Here is a 21,608-nt window from a genome sequence, read left to right as displayed (position 1 = left end):
CCCTCCTAAGAGGATCAGGATGGGAGGGAAGTGCCTTTCAAAGGGTGTTCTGTCACCCTTTCTGACACTCAAAGGGGCTTCCTTTGCCCTGTCCAATGCTCAGAAGCAGAGACCTCTGATGTCGAGGTGTCTTTTCGACTACTGCTGCCCCCAAACATTGAATAATGAGGAGCGCTTGGGCTCACCACCCCCAATTCTTCTGAAGTTACGTCCTTCCTGGCGGTTTGTACGCTCTAGACGTGACGTCCAGGGAGTTTGGGGACACTCAAATGCTTAAAGCACAAAGACACCACTGCCAATATGGGGGGGGGAGGGGGCAGGGGTAATGGGATCTTTGTCAGCACCCGGTGAGGGGGGCAGTCAAGGAGTCACGAGCAGCCCTCCCCTCCTTCCCTTCCCCTTTCCCTTGACCTGGTGGGCTGGTTTAGTCTGTCCACACCCACTCGGAGCCGCGGACCTGTGACCCCGCTGAGGCGACTGCGGGGGGCCCCGCAGGCCGGCAGCCACTCTTGTTTTCTTTTCCTGTCACTTTTTCTTTCTTGCCCCTCCCTTCTCCGTCCTTGGGGCTCGGAACAGCTGCTGCCGTAGCTCCTAACTTTGTGCCTTTCTTCTGCCCCCAACGGCTGTTGGCGTGCTTGGAGACGAAGAAGGGTGGCCCCGCCAAGGGGGCGTGAGCAGACTCCACAGGGATTTCTGTGGCGGGAGGGGGCCCGGACCGTGAGGTGACCGGATGGAACGCGCCGAATAGCACGAGGCGGTGTGAGGCGGGGTGGAGGTTAGGGGTTGAGGGGGCGGGGCGGGGCGGGGCTGGGCGGGGCCACGAGGCCACGGGCAGAATTCGCCTGTTGCTGGGATGCTGATGGATAGGGTTACACGGCTGCTGGGGCCGCCTCAAGTAGGTGAGGGGATATTTTTGGAGGGAAGAGTTTCGGAGTTTGGGGTCCGAAACGGGGGTAAAGGGGAAAGGGAAGGCAAAAGTTTCTTCTACCTCGAGACCTCGGTTTAGCTTGGGACCTTATAAAAGGCGCGTTCCTTTGCCAGCCTTCGAGTGCCGCAAGGACCTTCCTTTCCGGCCATGTAGGTCCCGCCCCGCGCCCCCTTTCTTCGCTTAGCTTCACTTGCTTGTCTTTTGTATTTGTGACTACTTTTCCAGTCCTGTCTTTTATCCTTCTTAATCCTAGATGGAACCCTGTTGCTCAGTCACTTACGCTAGCTGAAACACACCGTCCCAATTGGGGAAATACCTGAAGAGTGACTTGCTTTGGGAGAATCGTTTTCAGTCTACTTTGTGAGTTGCTTGATTTGGGCGTTCCGAGGGTTCAGAAAACTATATACGGGAAATTTTGTCTAGTTATGCCCAGTGTGGTTTTTCATCCTGCTTTATTTGCCCTCCATTTTTTTATTTTTTATTTTTTCTTGCTTTTTGATAGACTGACTGGTAAGTCAGCAAGGCACTTATTAAACTAAAGGGAGAAATGTAAATGTCATGTGATTTTACATAGGACTGTTGCTCTACGTTGAGCATCTTTTAAATTAAAGGGATCATGATGTATTTGTGATTTAGAGTGGAAAGTTGTTTTAAAAATCATTCAGGTTCCCCCCCCCCTGCATTTTTACATCGTGCCTTGGAAATACCTGCTGTATCTCTGAATCATTAGCTTTTCTAAAGCCGAAAAGAAAACGAACTGATAAATTCCCTTGCCATCTCTACTGTATATTGTTATTATTATCAATTATCAATATTTTAATTGAATGGGTGCTCGATGAAACTCCTTAGGTCAAGTTGTCTGGGTTTTTCTCTTGTATAATTACAACTTACTTAATTTTGTTCTTTTTATAAGTCACCACTTGACAATAAACCAAATTACTTCTTTTCAGGGAGTTTTGCTGATGCCTAATTTGTTTAAGAATTTAAAAACTATTTTTTCAGTATTCTGACAAATTCTCAAAGAAATCAAGAAATTTAAACATTAACTCATAAAAACACCTGAAAGGGAAGAGAGGAAGGAATTTTTTCCTACCTCTAGGTGCCACAGACCAAACCTACTCCCCTTGCCTTGCTCTAGCGCTCTAGCACATGCCACCACCTCCCCCTTGGACATTCCACTTAATGAATATAAGTGAAATTTGATTCTCCAAGTAATATCTATGTCATATAGAGTGGGTGACAAGCGTATCACAAAGCTTTCGTGGTTTATTTTGTAAATGACCACTACAATTTTTGACAATACCTTATGCTCTTCATATTTGTGTTGCAAAGAGTGGAGAAATAGTTACTGGAATCTGGTGCATAGTTTTCCACCATCTATGTAATATATATTCCTATTAATCACAAATAAAGGAATAAAAGGTTCATAGAGTATGGCAAATTAAAAATAATGTATATCCTGAGAATACCTTTAATTAATTCCCATTAACAAAACTTTAAAGACTTGTCACCTACTGCTTTTCAAGCTCAAAAAAATAGAAGACTGATTTGTAAAGTTATTAATAATGTCTTTTTCATTCAAAACTAAAAAGAAGAATGATAGAATTTGTAAATCATAGCTTTTTTTCAGTAACTTTTCCACCTGTTTTTGTGTCCCTCTTGGAGCAAATCTGTGTTGAAATCATTCCAGACAGTGTTGGCTTCAAGTTCATCCTTCTTATGTGCCAGATTTAGCTAGAAGAACAAGTACCTTTTACAACTTTGCCTTCTCTTATTAAACCTTTGAAGGGCTTATTGTAAAATCATTTTAACCTCTTAATTTGAATTGGTCTATTCTCATAAGTACAAGCCTGACATCCTAGCTTCCCAAATCCAGCTTTAAGCTCTGGACAAAATTTCTTGTGTTTTATCCACTAAAATTAAATTGATAAAACTGAATTTTAGTTTCCTTTCAACTATATATGCAGAGTGCTATAAATTGAAATTGCAGTTCCTAATGTCATATATTTTGAGAAAACATAAATTTTAATGATCTACTTAACCTGTCAGCTTCCAAGAACTCTAAAACCTTAACACAAGAGAGGTATTGTGTGTGTTTTGCTTTTTATATTTGTTTTACGGTGATTTTGAATGTTTTCATTGGTGAATGAAAACAAAACTTATCAAACGCTCTTATTCTGGTATAACTGCATTACTTGACAAATTATGATAAAAGAAAAACTGATAAGTATAAATTCACTAAATATGCACTATTTTTTCTGTGCCAGTCTTGGGGCTTGAACTAAGAGCACTGTCCCTGAACTTTTGTGCTCAAGGCTCCCAGCTACCATTTGAGCCACAGCTCTACTTCCAGCTTTTTTGTAGTTAATTCAAGAGTCTCATAGACTTTTCTGCCCAGGCTGGCTTTAAACTGCAATCCTCAGATCTCAGCCTCATGAGTAGCTAGGATTACGGGCATGAGCCAACATTGCCCAGCTGCTCTATTTATTTATGTATGTTTTCTAAAAGGGAATAGTTTGTTATACTTACATGTTTCAATGACTTGAAATAGTTCATTGGGCTGCTGGCGTGGCTCAAGCAGTAGAGTGGCCACCCATGAACAACATTGAAAGAAGGGTACAAGCCCCCGTTCTGGCAAAAAAAAATCATCTATGTGAAAATTCAGATTTTTGTAATAACTGAAATATGCAATGTTTTATTTAACATTTTAATTTAATCATACTTTTTAATTCAGCATAATTTGATTTTCAGTTTCAATCTGAAAACCTAAATTCAGTAGCCTTTCTAAAATTAAAGAATTGGTAGCATTTTAAGATCAACCTTCCTAATGATAGCCACTGTTCCTCTATTTTAAAATATTATACTATTTTTTCTTTATTTTTTGCCTGTCCTAGGGCTTGAACTCAGAGCCTGGACATTGTCCCTGAGCCTCTTTGTACTCAATGCTAGAATTCTACCACTTAAGCCACAGCACCACTTTTCTGGCTTTTTCTAAGTAGCTTATTGAAGACAGTCTCATGGACTTTTCTGCCTGGGCTGGTTTCAAACCGTGATCCTCATATCTCTGCCTCCTGAGTAACTCAGATTACAGGCATGAGCCACCAGCACCTGGCTTACTATTCTATTAAATGCAGGAAATTTAGTAGATGTTGGAGAATAAAATAGTTTTGATCAAAATTATGTGACATCCAGGGCTAGGAAGGTGGCTCCGTGGTAGAGTGCTTGCTGGCATGCGTGAGGTCCTGGGTTCGATTCCTCAGCACCACATAAACAGAAAAAGCCAGAAGTAGCTCTGTGGCTCAAGTGGTAGAGTGCTAGCCTTGAGCTAAGAAGCACAGGGACCAGGCCCAGAGTTCAGGCCCCATGACCAAAAAAAAAGATTTCTATAAATACATCTCTTTTGCTGATGTCACAATCTTTTTTTTTTTTTTTTTTTTTTGTCAGTCATGGGGCTTGAACTCTGGGCCTAGGCACTATCCCTTGGCTCTTCAGCTCAAGGCTAGGGCTCTACCACCTGAGCCACAGCACCACTTCCGGCTTTTTCTGCTTATATGGTGCTGAAAAATCAAACCCAGGGACTCATGCATGCAATGCAAGCACTCTACCACTGAGCCACCTTCCCAGCCCTTTATAGAAATCTTAATCTAATACAATAACTTATTTCATCTTCATTCTTTAAAATAGTTTTACCTAACAGAAATCATTAATTTCATCAAAGGGCAAAGGGCAGCAACATTCAAATAGACACTCAGGCTCTTTCTAAGAATTGTGACACAAGCCCCACAACCGACCAAAAAAATTGTAACACATATAACATATAGCCCCCACAAATCATTGCCAGACTTTAGTTTTTTTAAGGTAGCATAAGTGTTTTTAATGGGGAAACTTTGGGGTTAGAAATGTCATGCTAGGGGCTGGGAAGGTGGCTCAGTGGTAGAGCCCTTGCCTTGCATGCATGAGGCCCTGGGTTCAATTCCTCAGCACCACATAAGCAAAAAAGAAAAAAAAAGCTGGAAGTGGTGCTGTGGCTCAAGTGGTAGAGCACTAGCCTTAGCTGAAGAGCTGAGGGACAGCGCCCAAGCCCAGAGTTCAGGCCCCATGACCGGACCCCCCCCCAAAAAAAAGAAATGTCATACTAGGGGCTGGGGTTTAGCTCAGCGGAAGAGCACCTGCCTGGTGAGTGCAAGGCCCTGAGTTCAGTCCTCAGCTCTGGGGGAAAAAAAAAAGCTATAGAAATGTCATACTACCACGTGGTTCCTGGCTCACTCTTGGAATCCTAGCTACTTGAGAGGCTGAGATCTGGAAGATTGTGATTTAGGTCAGCCAAGGCAGAAACGTCTACAAAACCCTATTTCCAGTTAGCCAGCAAAAAGCTGGGCTGCAGGCATGGCTCAAGTAATAGAATACCAACTATGAGCTGGAGGCCCAAGTTCAACTTACTTTTTTTTGGGGGGGGTCCGGTCGTGGGGCCTGAATTCTGGGCCTGGGAGCTGTCCCTCAGCTCTTCAGCTCAAGGCTAGCGCTCTACTACTTGAGCCACAGCACCACTTCTGGCTTTTTTCTTTTTTTGCTTATGTGGTGCTGAGGAATCGAACCCAGGGCCTCATGCATGCAAGGCAAGCGCTCTACCACTGAGTCACCTTCCCAGCCCCTCAAGTTCAACTTATTGATATTGGCAAAAGAAAAGAAAAGGATAAAAGCCATACTTGTTCATATTGATAAGCATTCTTCCCTGTAGTCCCTACCTTGTCCAAAAGACACTACATGAAGAATATAATTCTCTTTTATGACATCAGCCTCAGAAAACTAGACAGGTATCTATTTACAGATTTCTATATAACCCAATATTGAACTCAGAGCCTTGTGCTTTCAGACTTTTTACTCAAACCTAGCACTCTACCATTTGAACCACATCTCTGCTTCTGGCTTTTTGCTAGTTAATTGGCAGATAAGAGTATCTGAAATGATCTAGCTTTAGTTTTCTACAAGTAGTTAACCAATTTTGCCAGCACCATTTACTGAAGAGGCTGTCTTTCTTCCATTCTATATTTTTAGCTCCCTTATCGAAGATTAGATGGCTATAGGTTCATTTCTGGGTTTCAATTCTATTCCATTGGTCCTGAGGTCTGTTCTTGTGCCAGTACCAAGCTGTTTTGATTACTATGGCTTTATAGTAGAGTTTGAAATTTGGTATTGATATTCCTCCAGCACTGTTCTTTCTGTTGAGGATTGTTTTTGCTATTCGGAGTCTTTGATTGTTCCATATGAATTTTTGGATTGCCTCTTCTATTTCCTTGAAGAATGAGGTTGGAATTTTGATAGGTATCGCATTGAATTTGTAGATAGCCTTGGGAAGTATCGCCATTTTCATGATGTTGATCTTTCCAACCCAGGAGCATAGGAGGTTTTGCCACTTTCTAAGTTCTGTTTTGATTTCCTTTTTAAAGTTTTCATCATAGATGTCCTTCACTTCTTTGGTTAAGTTAATTCCTAGGTATTTTATTTTTTGTGGGGTTATTACGAATGGAGTTGCTTTCGTAAGATATGGAACCAACCCAGATGCCCCTCAGTAGATGACTGGATCAAGAAAATGTGGTATATATACACAATGGAATTCTATGCCTCCATCAGAAAGAATGACATTGCCTCATTTGTTAGGAAATGGAAAGGCTTGGAAAAAATTATATTAAGTGAAGTAAGCCAGGCCCACAGAAACATAGGTCCCATGGTTTCCCTTATTTGCAATAACTAGTATATGTCTGAGTCAAGCAGAAAAGGTCAGATAAGGTGATGTTAGGGAAATGAACCCTAAGATATGTATTCAAATGTTTTTTTTTCATGCGATTGTTTCTAACGCATTTATAAGATTATTTCTTTGTTGCTTTGTATGTCCCTACCCCACAGTATAACCCCTGCTTTCACTGTATTTGATGTTGGTGTAATTTGTGGAGGGGAAGGGGAAAAACAAATCGTTTAAATAGGGATACAGGTGGACCCATTGCAACAATGAGATGTACAAGTTGTTATGTCAAAAATGAACTTTACAACTTTGGTGCGGGTAGGGGAGGGGGGGTGGAGGGGGGAGGGGGAGCGGGGAGGATTGGGTTGGGGGGGCAGGGGGGGATGAGAAGGAATGGGAAGGGGAAACAAAGGAGGAGGCTACAATGCTTGATAAGAAATATACTCATTGTCTTGCCCATGTAATTGTAATCCCTCTGTACAGTATTTTCACAATAAAAAAAAAAGAGTATCTCAAATGTGTCTGGAAGTGGCACTGTGGCTCAAGTGGTAGAGTGCTATCCTTGAGCTGAATTGCTAAGGGACAGCACCTAGGCCCAGAGTTCAAGCCCCACAACCAACAAAAAAAAAGTGCCACCTTCAAATGTGTCAGTCTTAGCTAGCTTCAAACCTTAATTCTCAAATCTCAGCCTCTTGAATAACAAGAATTACAGGCCTGAGCCCCTGTGGCCAGCTCCACATCCATTATTTTCTGTACAAAAACTCCCAAGTTTGAGTGGCTGGAGTAAAATCAATATTTAGTTCGTGTGTGTGTGTGTGTGTGTGTGTGTGTGTGTGTGTGTGTGTGTGTGTGTCTGTGTGTCTGTGTCTATGTGTGTGTGTGTGTGTGTGTGTGTGTGTGTCTGTGTGTTGCAATTGATTTTTTACAATCTCTGAATCCTGCTATTTGTCCCAGTTGTGACAGTGGTACATATTTTTGTGAGGATAATTGCAGGGCCCCAGAACTCCTTATTTGAAGTAGGGAGCATAACAACTGAAGCAAAGAGGACAGTTATCAGTAGTCGTCCAGTTTTATGAAAGGTAATTTAAAATTCAGAGCAATGACTGTGTTCTATATGATAATACAGAGGGTCAAAACAAGAGAATTCAGATTTATATTTCTTGGCTTCTGAACTTAAAAGATTATTAAGCCAGGCATAGGTGGCTTATTTCTGTAATCCTAACTACTCAGGAAGCTGAGATCCGAGGATCAAAAAGCCAGCCCAGGCAGGAAAGTCCATGAGACTCTTAGCTCCAATTAACCACTGAAAAGGAAGCTGGGCACCAGTGGCTCACATCTATAATCCTAGCTACTCAGGAGGCTGAGATCTGATCATCACAGTTTGAATTCAGCCAAGGCAGATAAGTCCCTGTGAGACTCTGATCTCCAATCAAACCAGAAGCAGAGCTGGAGCTTAAAGTGGTAGAGCACAGCATTAAGCAAAAGAGCTCAGGGGCAGTGTCCCAGGTACTGAGGTGAAGCCCCAGGACTGGCTCACTCCTGTAAAATCTGAAAATCGCACTTCAAAGCCAGCCTGGACATGAAAGTCAGTGAGATTCATCTTCAATTAACCATCCAAAAAGTCAGAATTGAAGCTGTGGCTCAGGTGGTAGAGTGCTAGCTTTGAGGGGGGAAAAACACTTCAAGGACAGCTCCCAGACCTTGAGTTCAAAAATAAATAAAATAATAAATAAAAGACTAATATCTAGAAATGTTTTCATAAAAAACTTGTAAGCAAACAAATAGATGGCATTTATCAGTGACATAAAATTTCATTTGTAAACTTAATACTGTGTTGTTTATTATTATCAACACTACTCCTTATTTAAAACTGAATGACAGTAATTTTGTTTCCGTCATTAGCCTCACAGGTTAAACATGTTTTTTTTTTATGGAAATTATACATGAATTGAAAGCTAAAGGGTAAAAATTACACAGAATTTTTTTTGTCTGTAGTAGATAGAATTAACTTAAAATATAAAAGTAAATATATTTGGGTGTGTTCTCTTCTTTTTCTGATAGGATTTGCTAAGGGTCTGTCAATTTTGTTAATTTTTTCAAAGAACCAACTCTTTGTTTTGTTGATTCTTTCTATAGTTTTTTTTTTTTTGGATTCTAATTCATTTAATTCTGATTTAATTTTAATTATTTATTTCCATCTACTGGATTGGGGTTTATCTTGCTGCTCTTTGTCAAGGAGGTTCAGATGTCTCATTAAATTGTTGGTTTCAGATCTCTCCAATTTGTTGATGTAGGAACACTGTATTTGATGTCGGTATAATTTGTGGAGGGGAAGGGGAAAAACAAATCGTTTAAATAGGGATACTGGTGGACCCATTGCAACAATGAGATGTACAAGTTGTTATGTCGAAAACGAACTTTACAACTTTGGTGGGGGGGGGGTGTTGGGGGGAGGGGGAAGGGGGGCAGGGAGCGGGAAAGATTGGGTGGGGGGGAGGATGGGAAGGGATGGGAAGGGGAAACAAAGGAGGAGGCTACAATGCTTGATAAGAAATGTATTCCATTATCTTGCCTATGTAATTGTAACCCCTCTGTACAGTATTTTCACAATTAAAAAAAAATAGTAAATATAAGCTGGGTGCCAGGAGCTTACACCTATAATCCTAGCTACTCTAGGAGGCTGAGATCTGAGGATCACGGTTTGAAGCCAGCCTGGGCAGAAAAGTCTACGAAACTCTTCTCTCCAATGAACTACTCAGAAGAAGCTGGAAGTTGCACCATGGCTCAAGTGGCAGAGTGCTAGCCTTGAGAGCAAAGAGGTTCAGGGAAAATGTCCAGGGCCTGAGTTCAAGCCCCAGGACTGGCAAAAATAAATAGGAGATGAATTGGAAAAAAATGACCTTAAGTTAATCTTCTGTTCTGGTCATCAGATGATAATATCATGTTTAAATGTTAGAATAGGGGTAGGCAGAGTAGGAGTCAGATGTCAGGAAATACCTATAGTATATTTTATTTGTTTCATCCATAAGTGCTCTTCTTCTGAGCTGGGGTAGAATGCTTGCCTAATATGCACAAGTCCTTGGGTTCAACTCCCTGGACTGGAGATGGGATGGGGGGGACAAAATTCCTAAATAGCCTTCCTCAAAAGAAAAAGCTATCTTTTTTTTTTTTTTACAACTGGTTCCTTCTGAACACAACAATAACAACAAAAAAAGTCTATTTGTATTTTTTCTGCTGGTCTTGCGGCTTGAACTCATGCTTGGAGCTCTACCACTCCTCAGCTTCCAGCTTTTTGGTGGTTAATAGATTAAGAGGTTCACGGACTTTCCTACTTGAGCTGGCTTCAATCCACGATCCCCAGATCTCTTCTGGATAGCTAGAATTAGAGGCATAGCTATTCATATTTTTAACAATTATATATGTAGCCAAGTAATCCACTGCAGCCTAAAACTTTGCCTTTGTAATTTGATTTCTGAAATGTTAACAAGCCAAGCATGCACTTGTAACATTGACATGACAAAGAGAACTGTATATTATTGCTTACTAAAAGGTGCATAAACTTAAAGAACTCTCATCCTTTCACTAAGTCTGTACACAACTACCACACTGTCCTCTGGTGCTGCCCACCTTCACACTGCACAGTTACTTCCATAGGGTCCTTTGTGTGGTGACTGATGATGGGAATTAAGTGTAAAACTGGCTTCTTCTATAAGAATAGAGATGAAGTTGCATCTCAAATTATACAGTAAATGCCAGTGGAACACCAGTGGCTCACACCTAGGTAGTAATCCTAGCTACTCAAGAGGCTGAGATCTGAGGATCATAATTTGAAGTCAGCCTGGGGAAGGATAGCTGGTGAGAATCTTATCTCCATTTAACCACCAGAAAACCAGAAGTTGTGCTGTGGCTCTAAGAGGTAGAGCACTAGCCTTGAGCAAAAAAACTAAGGGACAGCACCCAGGCCCTGAGTTCAAGCCCCATTATAGCACAAAAAAAGAGTAAATGCCATCTTCTTGCCCCTCAAATGCAGAAACTAGTTAAGAAACCATAGCCTCTTTTATCAGATTGTATTGCAGTGTCATATGCCCTATCTCCTGAAGCCAAAACACACTAGGCCACTAAGTATATTTCTGTCACAGAAAAGAGTTGCATGTGTATTGAATGTGAAGTTTGTAACCCTGCACTCAACTGCTATCTAATCATCCAAAGATTTATCATGCACTAAGGTTCAGTATGTTTCTAAACGTTGTTCATTTTAGCGCATTTTGTTTATTACATAGTAGTAATAAGAACGTAGTAGTGATAGAATGTACCAAAACAAAGATGTTCTAGATATATTCACTGACAAAGATCATCCCATGTTTATTTTAATAAATCCAAACATTTTCCCCTGAGAATATTTTTCTATCCTAAATGAAATGACAATCTACGGCCATACCACCCTGAACGCGCCTGATCTCGTCTAAATGAAATGACATTCAAGGAAAATATCTTGATGCAGCTTACTAAAATGAGGTGAAAGAAATGGTAATTCTGGCACCAAGATAGTTACTTCTTGTAATGCAAAAAATATATCTAGACAAAAATAGTTTTTTGATTCCTTTCTCTTTTTTTGTACTGGTCCTAGGGCTTGAACTCAGGACCTGGGCACTGTCTCTGAGTTTTTTTGCTCAAGACTAATGCCCTATCAGTTGAGTACAGCTCCGCTTTGACTTTTTAGGTAGTTAAAGATAAGAGTTTCACTGGCTTTCCTGCTGGGCTGGCGTAACATCTTAATCCTCAGTTCTCAACCTCCTGAGTAGCTAGAATACAGGCATGAGCCACCAGGACCCTTCTTGAATTTCTTTCTTTTACAAACTGTGCTAAGGCAACTGTGGCATAGAAATAAATATTTGACATTGAAATGAAAAAGAAAAATTTACCTTAGAACCTTTTGGGCAGATGGTGGATGGAAAAGAAAAATGCTATACGTGTCCTACATACGTGCCACATGATCCCAAGGGCAAGCTAAACACATATTAGATATTCAGTATATAATAACAATATAATAAGATGCATACTTCATAGGTGATTGTAAGGATTAAATGTGTTGATACATAAATAGTACTTAAAAAGTTACCAGACATATGCTAAAAGTATAGTATATGTTATCTATTATTATTATTACTACTACTTTTTGTTGTTGTTGTTGGTCATGGGGCTTGAATTCTGTGACTGGGCACTGTCCCTCAGCTCTTCAGCTCAAAGCTAGTACTCTACCACTTGAGCCACAGTGCCACTTCTGATTTTCTTTTATAAAATTTTTTTTATTGTGAAAATACTGTACAGAGGGTTTACAATTACATGGACAAGATAATGAGTACATTTCTTATCAAGCATTGTAGCCTCCTCCTTTGTTTCCCCTTCCCATCCATTCCCATCCTCCCCTCCCCCCACCGAATCCTCCCCGCCCCCCCCCCCCCCCCCCCCCCCCCCCCGCACTTCCGATTTTCTGGCAGTTTATTGGAGATAAGAGTCTCACGGAGTTTCCTGCCCGGGCTGGCTTTGAACCGCGATCCTCAGATCTCAGCCTCCTGAGTAGCTAGGATTACAGGCTTGAGCCACCGACGCCTGGCACTACTACTACTTTTACTATTAGTTTTGTTTGATTAAGCCTCTTAAAATACTGAGAAGTCATTTAAGAAAATATATAAATGTAACTAGAAATAATACATTACATATTTCAGAATAGAGGAAAAGAATATGGGTGTACTCATCATAAAAAATAAAAGTTTAAGGTATGGATTTGCTAATCATCAAATTAGAAAATTGCTAATCACTACTCAATGTGTACATAAATTAAAATAACACATTATATCTCAAAAATACATGTAAATATATTAATACTTTTGTGTATGTGTACGAGGTTTGAACTCAGAGACTGCCCCTTAGCTTTTTCACCTAAGACTATACCCTACTACTTGAACTATATCTCCATTTCTGGGTTTGGTTTTTTTGTGTGTGTGATAGTTGATAGGAGATAAGCATCTCACAAAAGTTCCTGCCCCAAACTAGCATCCTCAGATCTTAGCTTCCCGAGCAGCTAGGATTACAGGTATGAGCCATGAAGCCTAGCCAAAAGAAAAAAAAGTAATTTTTCTATTAATGAAATTTGAGTGGATGTATACTTCAGGCTTAGCCTCAGAATTAAACTAGTATTTTGATACAGAGACTGAGAGTTGAGCTGTAAGAAGCCTGGAGAAAACTTCCATCTGATATTATTTGACCTCCTGTGCAATTTTATTTGGGGAAAGCGACAGATACACATAATTTTGCATCATCCCCAAGTAGCCTCACTCAGAACCTGTTTCCATAATCTGGATCCCATCATTGTAGTAATATTAAATTACTTTCAATCAATACTATAATAGTAAGCAATTTTATTTTGGGTCCAAATAAAATAGATTTCTCTGATATTAGCTATTTATAAATAATTAAATGAATAATAAATGCCCTGCATGATGTTTTTAGGTCCAATATTTTTTGTCAGTTGCAAGGCTTGAACTCAGGGCCTGGGTGCTGTCCCTGAGCCTCTATGTGCTCAAGACTAGCAATCTATCACTTGAGCCACAGCACCACTTCTGGTTTTGAGTTGTTAATTGGAGATAAGAGACTCACAGGGACCTTTCTGCCTGGACTGGCTTTGAACCATGACCCTCAGATCTCAGGCTCCTGAGTAGCTAGGATTACAGGTGTGAGCCAACTCCCAGCTCTCCTAGTTCTATTTCTAAAGTAAAAGTGGTTGGTTTTGTTTTTTTTTTGCATTACTGGAGATCAAACCCATGACCTTGCATATGCTAAGCAAGTGTTCTATCACATCCCTACATCCCTAGCCCAGAATATTTTGCTTTTAACTTTGAAGCATAAATCAATTCACCGTAAGCACCTAAAGACTGTCAATGATTATCTTTTTTGTGTGCCAGTACTACAGGAGCTTGAACTCAGGGCGTTCTACCCTTAATTGGCTTTTTTTTGGGGGGGTGCTTTGTTTTTTTGTTAGTTATGGGGCTTGAACTAAGGTTCTGGGCTCTGTCTCTGAGCTCTTTTGCTCAAGGCTAGTGTTCTACCACTTCAAGCCACAACACCACTTCTGGTTTGGAATAGTTATTTGGAGATAAGAGTCTCAAGGGGCCTTTTCTGCCAGAGCTGGCTTCAAACTGTGATCCTCAGATCTCAGCCTCCTGAGTACAGGGGTGAGCCACTGGTACCCAGCTCCTTGATTGGCTTTTTCAATCACAGCTGGGACACTACCTAGTGTGCTTCAGCCTCTAGCTTTTTGCTGGTACAACTACTTAAGATAATAAGACATTTTAAATAATTTTTTTTTGTCAATCGTGGGGTTTGAACTCTGGGCCTGGGTGCTGTCTCTCAGCTCTTCATCTCAAGGCGAGAACTCTACCACTTGAGCCACAGCACCACTTCTGGTTTTCTGGTGGTTAACTTGAGATAAGAGGCTCACTGATTGTCCTGCCTGGGCTGGCTTTGAACCGCGATCCTCAGATCTCAGCCTCCTGAGTAGCTAGGATTACAGGTGTGAGCCACCAGTCTGAGTGCCTGGCTCAAAAAAAAATTTAAGAGTCTTGGAATTATCTGCCCTGGCTGGCTTAGAACTGTAAGCCTCATCTCTCAGCCTACTAAATAGCTAAGGTTATAGGTGTGAGCTACCAGCACCCAGCAAATAGCAATGATCTTCAAGACAATGATTTCTTTCAATATTAAGCCTCACTATTTAGTATGTTTTCCTTTCCTTGAATATTGAGTATACACTTCATTAAATAAAAGTATTTTCAAATAATTGCCTATTTAAATGGGACATTTTCAGGTAAAAATGTTCATCATTTATTCAGTACTTCTAAAGCACCTGCTGTGTTCTCAGCAATGTAACATACAAACCAAATAAAAGTTACCTAATAAGGGATAAACCAAGACTTTGACCTCAAGTCTTTTGACTCACAGACTTACTGCTATAAAAAAAGAATTCCACCATCTCTTAGATAAAACATAATAAAAATATTAGGATGACATGTTTTCTTTCACCAAATTTCAATTTGCCTTCTCAGTGTCTTACATAATTAATATTGATGTCAAGGGAGTACAGAATATGCTTTCTATCAAGCCAGAAGTTAAATTTATACCACAGTTTGTTGACAAGAGTATATTCCAGAAATGATTTTTATTAATAATTGATTTCCAGTTTTAGCAACAGTTATTGGTAACTTTGGAATAGGACTTTGAGATGCCTGTTGTAAGGAATTTCTTTTTTTTTTCTTTTTTTTTGGTCCACTTGTGGGGCCTGAACTCTGGGCCTGAGCACTGTCCCTCAGCTCTTCAGCTCTAGGCTAGTGCCCTACCACTTGAGCCACAGCACCACTTCTGGCTTTTTACTTTTTGCTTATGTGGTGCTGAGGAATCGAACCCAGTGCCTCAGGCATGCAAGGCAAGCGCTCTACCACTGAGCCACCTTCCCAGCCCCTGTAAGGAATTTCTTTGAGAGAACCTTCCATTTGAGCACTAAGCAAGGAACATGAGGTTGTGAGCCAGAACAATGCATTCTGAATTGAAATATAAAAATTATGAAGGTGTAGAAGCATTAACATAAATTTAATTCTGAAAAAATAAGCATTGCTTCTTAATCAAATTAAATATTTAAGATATATTCACCACTTTTTTTTTAATTTAATTTTATTTTATTTGAGAACATACTGTACAGAGGGGTTACAATTACATGGGCAGGATAATGCATACATTTCTTACCAAGCATTGCAGCCTCCTCCTTTGTTTACCCTTGACCTCCCTTCCCAGCCTCCCCCCTCCCCCCCACCCAATCATACCCCCCCCCACACCAACATTGTAAAGCTGGTTTTGACATGACATTTTGTACTTCTCATTGTTGCAACAGGTCCACCTGAATCCTTAAACGACTTGTTTGTCCCCATCTCCTTCACCACTTTTTTTTTTCTTTTTTTTTTTTAATTTTTTTTTTTAATTTTATTTTATTTTATTCGAGAACATACTGTACAGAGGGGTTACAATTACATGGGCAGGATAATGCATACATTTCTTACCAAGCATTGCAGCCTCCTCCTTTGTTTACCCTTCACCTCCCTTCCCACCCTCCCCCCTCCCCCCCACCCAATCAAACCCCCACTCCCCCCCCCCCCACTCCGACATTGTAAAGCTGGTTTTGACATGACATTTTGTACTTCTCATTGTTGCAACAGATCCACCTGAATCCTTAAACGACTTGTTTGTCCCCATCTCCTTCACCACTTTTTTTTGTCAGTTGTGGAGCTTGAACTCTGGGCCTGGAGGCTGTCCCTGTGCTCTTCAGCTCAAGGCAAGCACTCTACCACTTGAACCACAGCACCACTTCTGGTTTTCTGGTGGTTAATTGGAGATGAGTCTCATGGACTTTCTTGGCCTGGGCTGGCTTTGAACCTCAGTCCTCAGATCTCAGCCTCCTGAGTAGCTAGGATTATAGCATGAGCCACCAGTGCCTGGCTACTCACCACTTTTTTTTTGGTCAGTCCTGGGGCTTGAACTCTGGGCCTAGGCATAGATTTTTTTTAAAAAATCCATTTTAAACCAATTACATATCTCTATTCTCTTACTATAGAATAACTTTTAATATTTATATTATTGCATTAAATAAACTATAAAAAGTCACGAAATAGAGTGCTCCCTGATAGTCCTTGCCCTTTAATACATTTTTATTGGAGTTAAATGTTTATAGTCCCATGGTTTAGCTTAAAGAAGTCTAAGCATGTCTATTTTGAAATTGTCCTCACCAATTTGTAAGACTTCTTATTTTAAGGAAAATATTATTTTTTGTGTTCTATAATTCCTTGTTTTAGCTAGACTTGATGACTTTTGTGCACATACAGAGAATTTATTAAGATGAATTTTGGGGCCATTGATGGCTCAACACCTGTAATCCTAGCTACTCAGGAAGCTGAGATCTGAAGATCACAGTTCAAAGCTAGCCCTGGCAAGGAAAGTCCAATAGACTCTTACATACAGTAAACCACCAGAAAGCAAGAAGTGGCACTGTGTCTCAAGTGGTAGAGCACTCGCCTTGAGCTGAAGAGCTCAGAGATAGCACCCAGGCTCAGAGTTCAATCCCCACAACTGACAAAAAAAAAAAAAAGATGAATTTTGGAGCATTAAATTTTAGCTATAGAAATACCACTCTATGTCTTATACTTGTTCTCTTGAGCCACTTTATTTTGAGCTGTGGCATGTAAAAGCATTACATTTATAGCCCAACTACAGTACAAAGTAACAAGAGAATAATGGTAAATATATGAAGAGAATACAATACCAAAACAGAAGCTTCTATAGGATTTTGTCAGGAAATTTTAAAAGCCTGAAAAGCAAAATTATTAAGGCTGCATTGAAAAAGGTACTTCACCTAATAGAGTAGTTAATTGACCTACTTAATGAGCTGGAAAATAGATTATGTTGGAATAGAGGCACTTAATGAAGCCACCCTAGAAATGCTCTACATTGTACAAAATCCTTGGCAACCAAACCATTGTCAAATTGCTCAGCATTATATAGTTATTTATCTTCCTTTGTAGAATGGATGAAAGCTGTAGTTCAAGCAGATGTTAAATTAGGTTCTAGATAAGAAAAGTACATTATAGGGCCTTTATTCCAAACTTTGCCCATAATAACACTTGTAAAAGTTCAGTTCTATGGCCTTTTAAACTTTATTCAGTACTTTATTATGTATACGAGAAAAGATAAATGTATCATGAAAATGTAATTGTAATATCAATCTTATTTGTAAACTTTGGTGTTTTTTAAAAAATTCAACTAATCATAGCCTTTAAGAAATTGAATAGCTAGCCATTAATTTAGTAATTAATTTTGAAATGATCGAGGTAATTAAGTTTTCCATGTTTTTTCTCTATGCCACCTAGGTAGTGGTAAAAATAAAGTGCTCTAAAAACTAAAAGGGGAACTTAATCCTACTTGCTTATAACAGTTAAGAGATAAAAATCTTTTAAAGTTTATATTTTAGGGCATCTAATGACAATTAGCTTTAGTTTCAGAACAAAAGAAAAACCATCTCAATCTGTACTTAAGGGTAGTTACCTCTCTCAGGCTGTCCACTGTTAATCTGTTGGCATATAGGTGTCATCTGAGATTGAATTAATTCTAGACCTAGGCTGGTACATAACTAGAGAAAAGGTAGAGCTGAAGTAATCAACCTTATTTAATCTTATTCAATTTTATTCAATCATTAAATAACATATTAAAGGATGGGAAAGGAGAGAGAGGAGGAGGAGGAAGAAGAAGAAAATGGAGAGGAGGAGGAAAAGAGAAGAATGGAGAGAGAGAAAGAGAGAAAAGTCAGCAATAGAAAGAACCAGAGAGAGAAAGAGAAACAGACAGAGACAGAAAGACTGATTTTTGGCCAGGCTCTGTTTTTAAATGCCATTATAGGCTATGTTTTCAATATTCCTCAATCCAGGCATTAGAATGAACTAGAAAGCATTGTCTTTCTCCATGAATGAAACCTGTACTATGGTAACAAAAGGGAGATTTAAATTAGCATAAAGTGCTTGTCACTATTGAATAAATATTTTAAAACATTAAATTGGTAACTCTCTCCTATATCTATAACCTAAGAAAAAATATTTTTCTTGCCAGATATACTCCATATTTTTTAGCATTCCAAATAATTTTCTTTCTTTAAAAAAAATCAAGTCTTTCATTTATGAGAATCTGCATTCACAAATAAAAAGCTTCCTAAGGCCACATTTAAAAAAAAAGCTTGGTCAGGAAGTGATGTCAGTTTGTTCCTGGAATTATGACATAGTGAACATTCTTTTACACTAACAGCGCATTTCATTTCAAGGCCTGACTGAAGCAGTTGGCTCTTAAGTATTCTCCTTCTTGACCGTCAAAAGATTCATTTTTCTTCTGATTTTTTGTCAAGATGTTCAAGATCCAGACAACTAGAGAGGTACAGAATATGTTGTCACTCAGTGCCGTCCATATTTTAACATGGGAACTATATTAAACTATATTAACCAAACTTTAAGATGTTTGGTTTAGTGTCTAAGAGTTAACATGATTAGTATCTGAGATAATTAAGGTAAATTTCTATGATCTTAACCTCTTTTTGTTGTTGTTTTGGTCAGTACTAGCAGTTGGAGCTCTGGGCCTGGTGGTTGCTAGGGTAGGGGGTGATACCACTGAACCACCCCTCTACCTCTGTTTTTCAATGGTTATTTTTAGGATAACACTGGTACTTGCCTGAATAGAGATTCACTTACTTTTAAACTTCCCTTGGCCACTGGGATCAAAGACCTTTGCCACTGTGTTCATCTTCCCTCCTATGAAAATGGAATCTCAGAGTTTTGTGACAGTTGCAAACCAAACCTCCCAGTTTCAGCCTCTAATGTAATTTGGGATGACAAGTAGGCACCACTGGCAACCAATATTGGGTTGAGAAGAGATCTACCTAACTTTATTGTCCAGGCTTCTCTTGAACTGCAATCCTCTCCCACGTAGCTAGAATTACAGGCACAAAACACAGTGCCCTAGTGATCTTATTATTTTTAAAGGCACTTCGTAATTCTTATATCTAGCTAAACAACTTGGTCATTAACATCATAGATTAAAAATCAATTTTTTTCAACTTTGGCTGAGTGGATCAAATAACTAATGGCTTGTTTAACTGAACAATTATCTTTGAAATTAGACTTTGTCTTCACATAAATGAAGACTAATAACTACAAACTTTATATTCTGCCATTTGAGATCAGTGATTATTTTGAAACATACCATAAAATACTGCCATAAAATTGGTCTCAAAATGAAAAATTGAAATACATTTTTCTAAGAAATATTTTGTCAGGTTTTATCATTTAAAACCATGACCGATTTCATTTAATTAATCTGTAAGTCTCATTTTCTTTTTAGATATTTCACTTATTGTGAAAGCCAATATCCTTAAACAAGATGGAATCGCAACTCGTTTCCACCTTTACTTACATGCCTCTTGTAACTCCCTTTATGAATCCTACACAGCAGGTATGAGTAGTTTTGTTTTTTTTTTATCTGTCTTTCATTAAAACTGGTTAAAAATGTTTTTGAATCTAGTATTAGTTTCTGTTTAGGAAGTGTATCATTTTATGAGTACTTACAGTAACTTCTTCTGTTTGTTTAAAAAATGACTAATGTAAATTGAAGTTCACAGCTATGCGTTCAATTTTGCAAAGGCTAAAACTATTGAATGTTAATAGCAATATCTTCTGTATATTAGAGTGGTTACTAAGAGTGAGTTCAGATTCCAAATTTAATCCTTTAATCTACTCAGGTGAAGTCCTATCTCGATATGTATGGTTTAAAAAAAAGATCACTAACTTTTCTAGAAATTAAAAAGGACAACAAAGATTATACTTTTACAAAGATGATGTTGGAAGTATCACAATGAAACTCATGATTTTTGTACAATTAATATTAAGTAATACATAAAGGTAAATGTTTTTTACATTCCCTACAAATGCTGAAATCAAAATTTGAATTTTTTTTTACTAGATGGAGAGTTACCAGGATGCCAGTAACACTCCACAAATTGTCACTTATCCAAAGAGATATAATAGATGGTCTTCTCGTCCACAATACTGGGTAAAACATGTTTGAATTCTATCTTTAGATAAGATATTTTTTTGTATTAAAGGAATTTTATTTTGGTGGGGAGGGATAGATAAGACAGTGGTCTTTTCACTTCAATACACCTCTTTTCTATGACCTTATAAAGTTTTATTTGAGTGGAGCAGAATTGTTCTTAGATATTGAATATCTAAATGCCCATTTATCTGCACATTATTAATGGTTCAAAATATTACTCAAAAGGATAATACTGATATTTTCATGAACTAAAACAAAAATATGTCATTAAAGAATTTCTTATTTCTAGATTATTTTGGTCCAAGTTAACCCTGGCGAGATTCTGACCATAAAAGGTGATGATGGAACTATTCAAAATATTCACGGTCAGTAAAAGTGTATCTTATTTTACATCAAAAGAGTGAGTTAATATATTAGTGTGAAATTAGTGAAACCCACTAGAGTTAGACTGAGTACTCTTAAAATAGCATAATCCTTATAAGAATCAATAAACAAAAAGGTCTCATCTTGCTAATCTTACTAGAAACCTTCAAAAATAAAATAGACAGATAGATAGATATAGATAGATACTATAGATAGTATAGATCAATACATAGATACAGATATAGATGAGAGAGACATATAGAGATAGAGATGGAGAAAATAGGAGAGATAGATGGAGATAGAGAAATAGCATATGCTATTGATAGAGGGATAAAGAGAGATAGAGATAGAAAGATAAAGTGCAAGAGAGACTTCAGTACAAGCATAAAATAGATAATAGATGAAGACATAGATGAGGGATAGATTGATACAAGAGAGAAAGATAGAGAAAAATAATAGAAAAATAGAGATAGTAAGAGAGATTGATACAGAGACAGAGATAGAAAGTGAAAGAGAGCTGGGCGCTGGTGGCTCACGCCTGTAATCCTAGCTACTCAGGAGGCTGAGATCTGAGGATCGCGGTTCAAAGCCAGCCCGGGCAAGAAAGACCGTGAGACTCCTATCTCCAATAAACCACCAGAAAACCGGAAGTGGCGCTGTAGCTCAAGTGGTAGAGCACTCGCCTTGAGCTGAAGAGCTGAGGGACAGTGCCCAGGCCCAGAGTTCAAGCCCCACGACCGACAAAAAAAAAAAAAAAAAGAAAGTGAAAGAGATACTACAGTACAGCACTAGGTAAAAAAATATAGAGAGATAAAGAAATAAATACATAGACTTTGAGAGGAAGAGAGATAAGGAGATAAAGGCATAAATAGATATATCAACCTAAGTATA

General features: G+C 38.9%; 1 protein-coding gene across 1 annotated transcript in view; it reads left to right on the top strand.

The window, feature by feature from the left end:
- The first annotated feature begins 1,227 nt into the window (after nucleotides 1-1,227).
- Nucleotides 1,228-21,608, top strand: part of LOC122097666 (fibronectin type III domain containing protein 3C1-like) — an 89,017-nt gene continuing 68,636 nt past the window's right edge. Inside the window, exons 1-3 of the mRNA XM_042668274.1 lie at nucleotides 1,228-1,288; nucleotides 20,262-20,351; nucleotides 20,644-20,719. Coding sequence (XP_042524208.1) covers nucleotides 20,262-20,351; nucleotides 20,644-20,719 — 166 coding nt within the window. The 5' untranslated portion in view covers nucleotides 1,228-1,288. The remainder of the gene's footprint in view (nucleotides 1,289-20,261; nucleotides 20,352-20,643; nucleotides 20,720-21,608) is intronic.

This window comes from Dipodomys spectabilis, unplaced genomic scaffold (assembly GCF_019054845.1).
Source record: "Dipodomys spectabilis isolate Male_0828 unplaced genomic scaffold, ASM1905484v1 ptg000424l, whole genome shotgun sequence".
Taxonomy (NCBI): Eukaryota; Metazoa; Chordata; class Mammalia; order Rodentia; family Heteromyidae; genus Dipodomys; species Dipodomys spectabilis.
The sequence above is the reverse complement of the archived record's forward strand: the minus strand, read 5'-3'. Positions and strand labels throughout refer to the sequence as shown.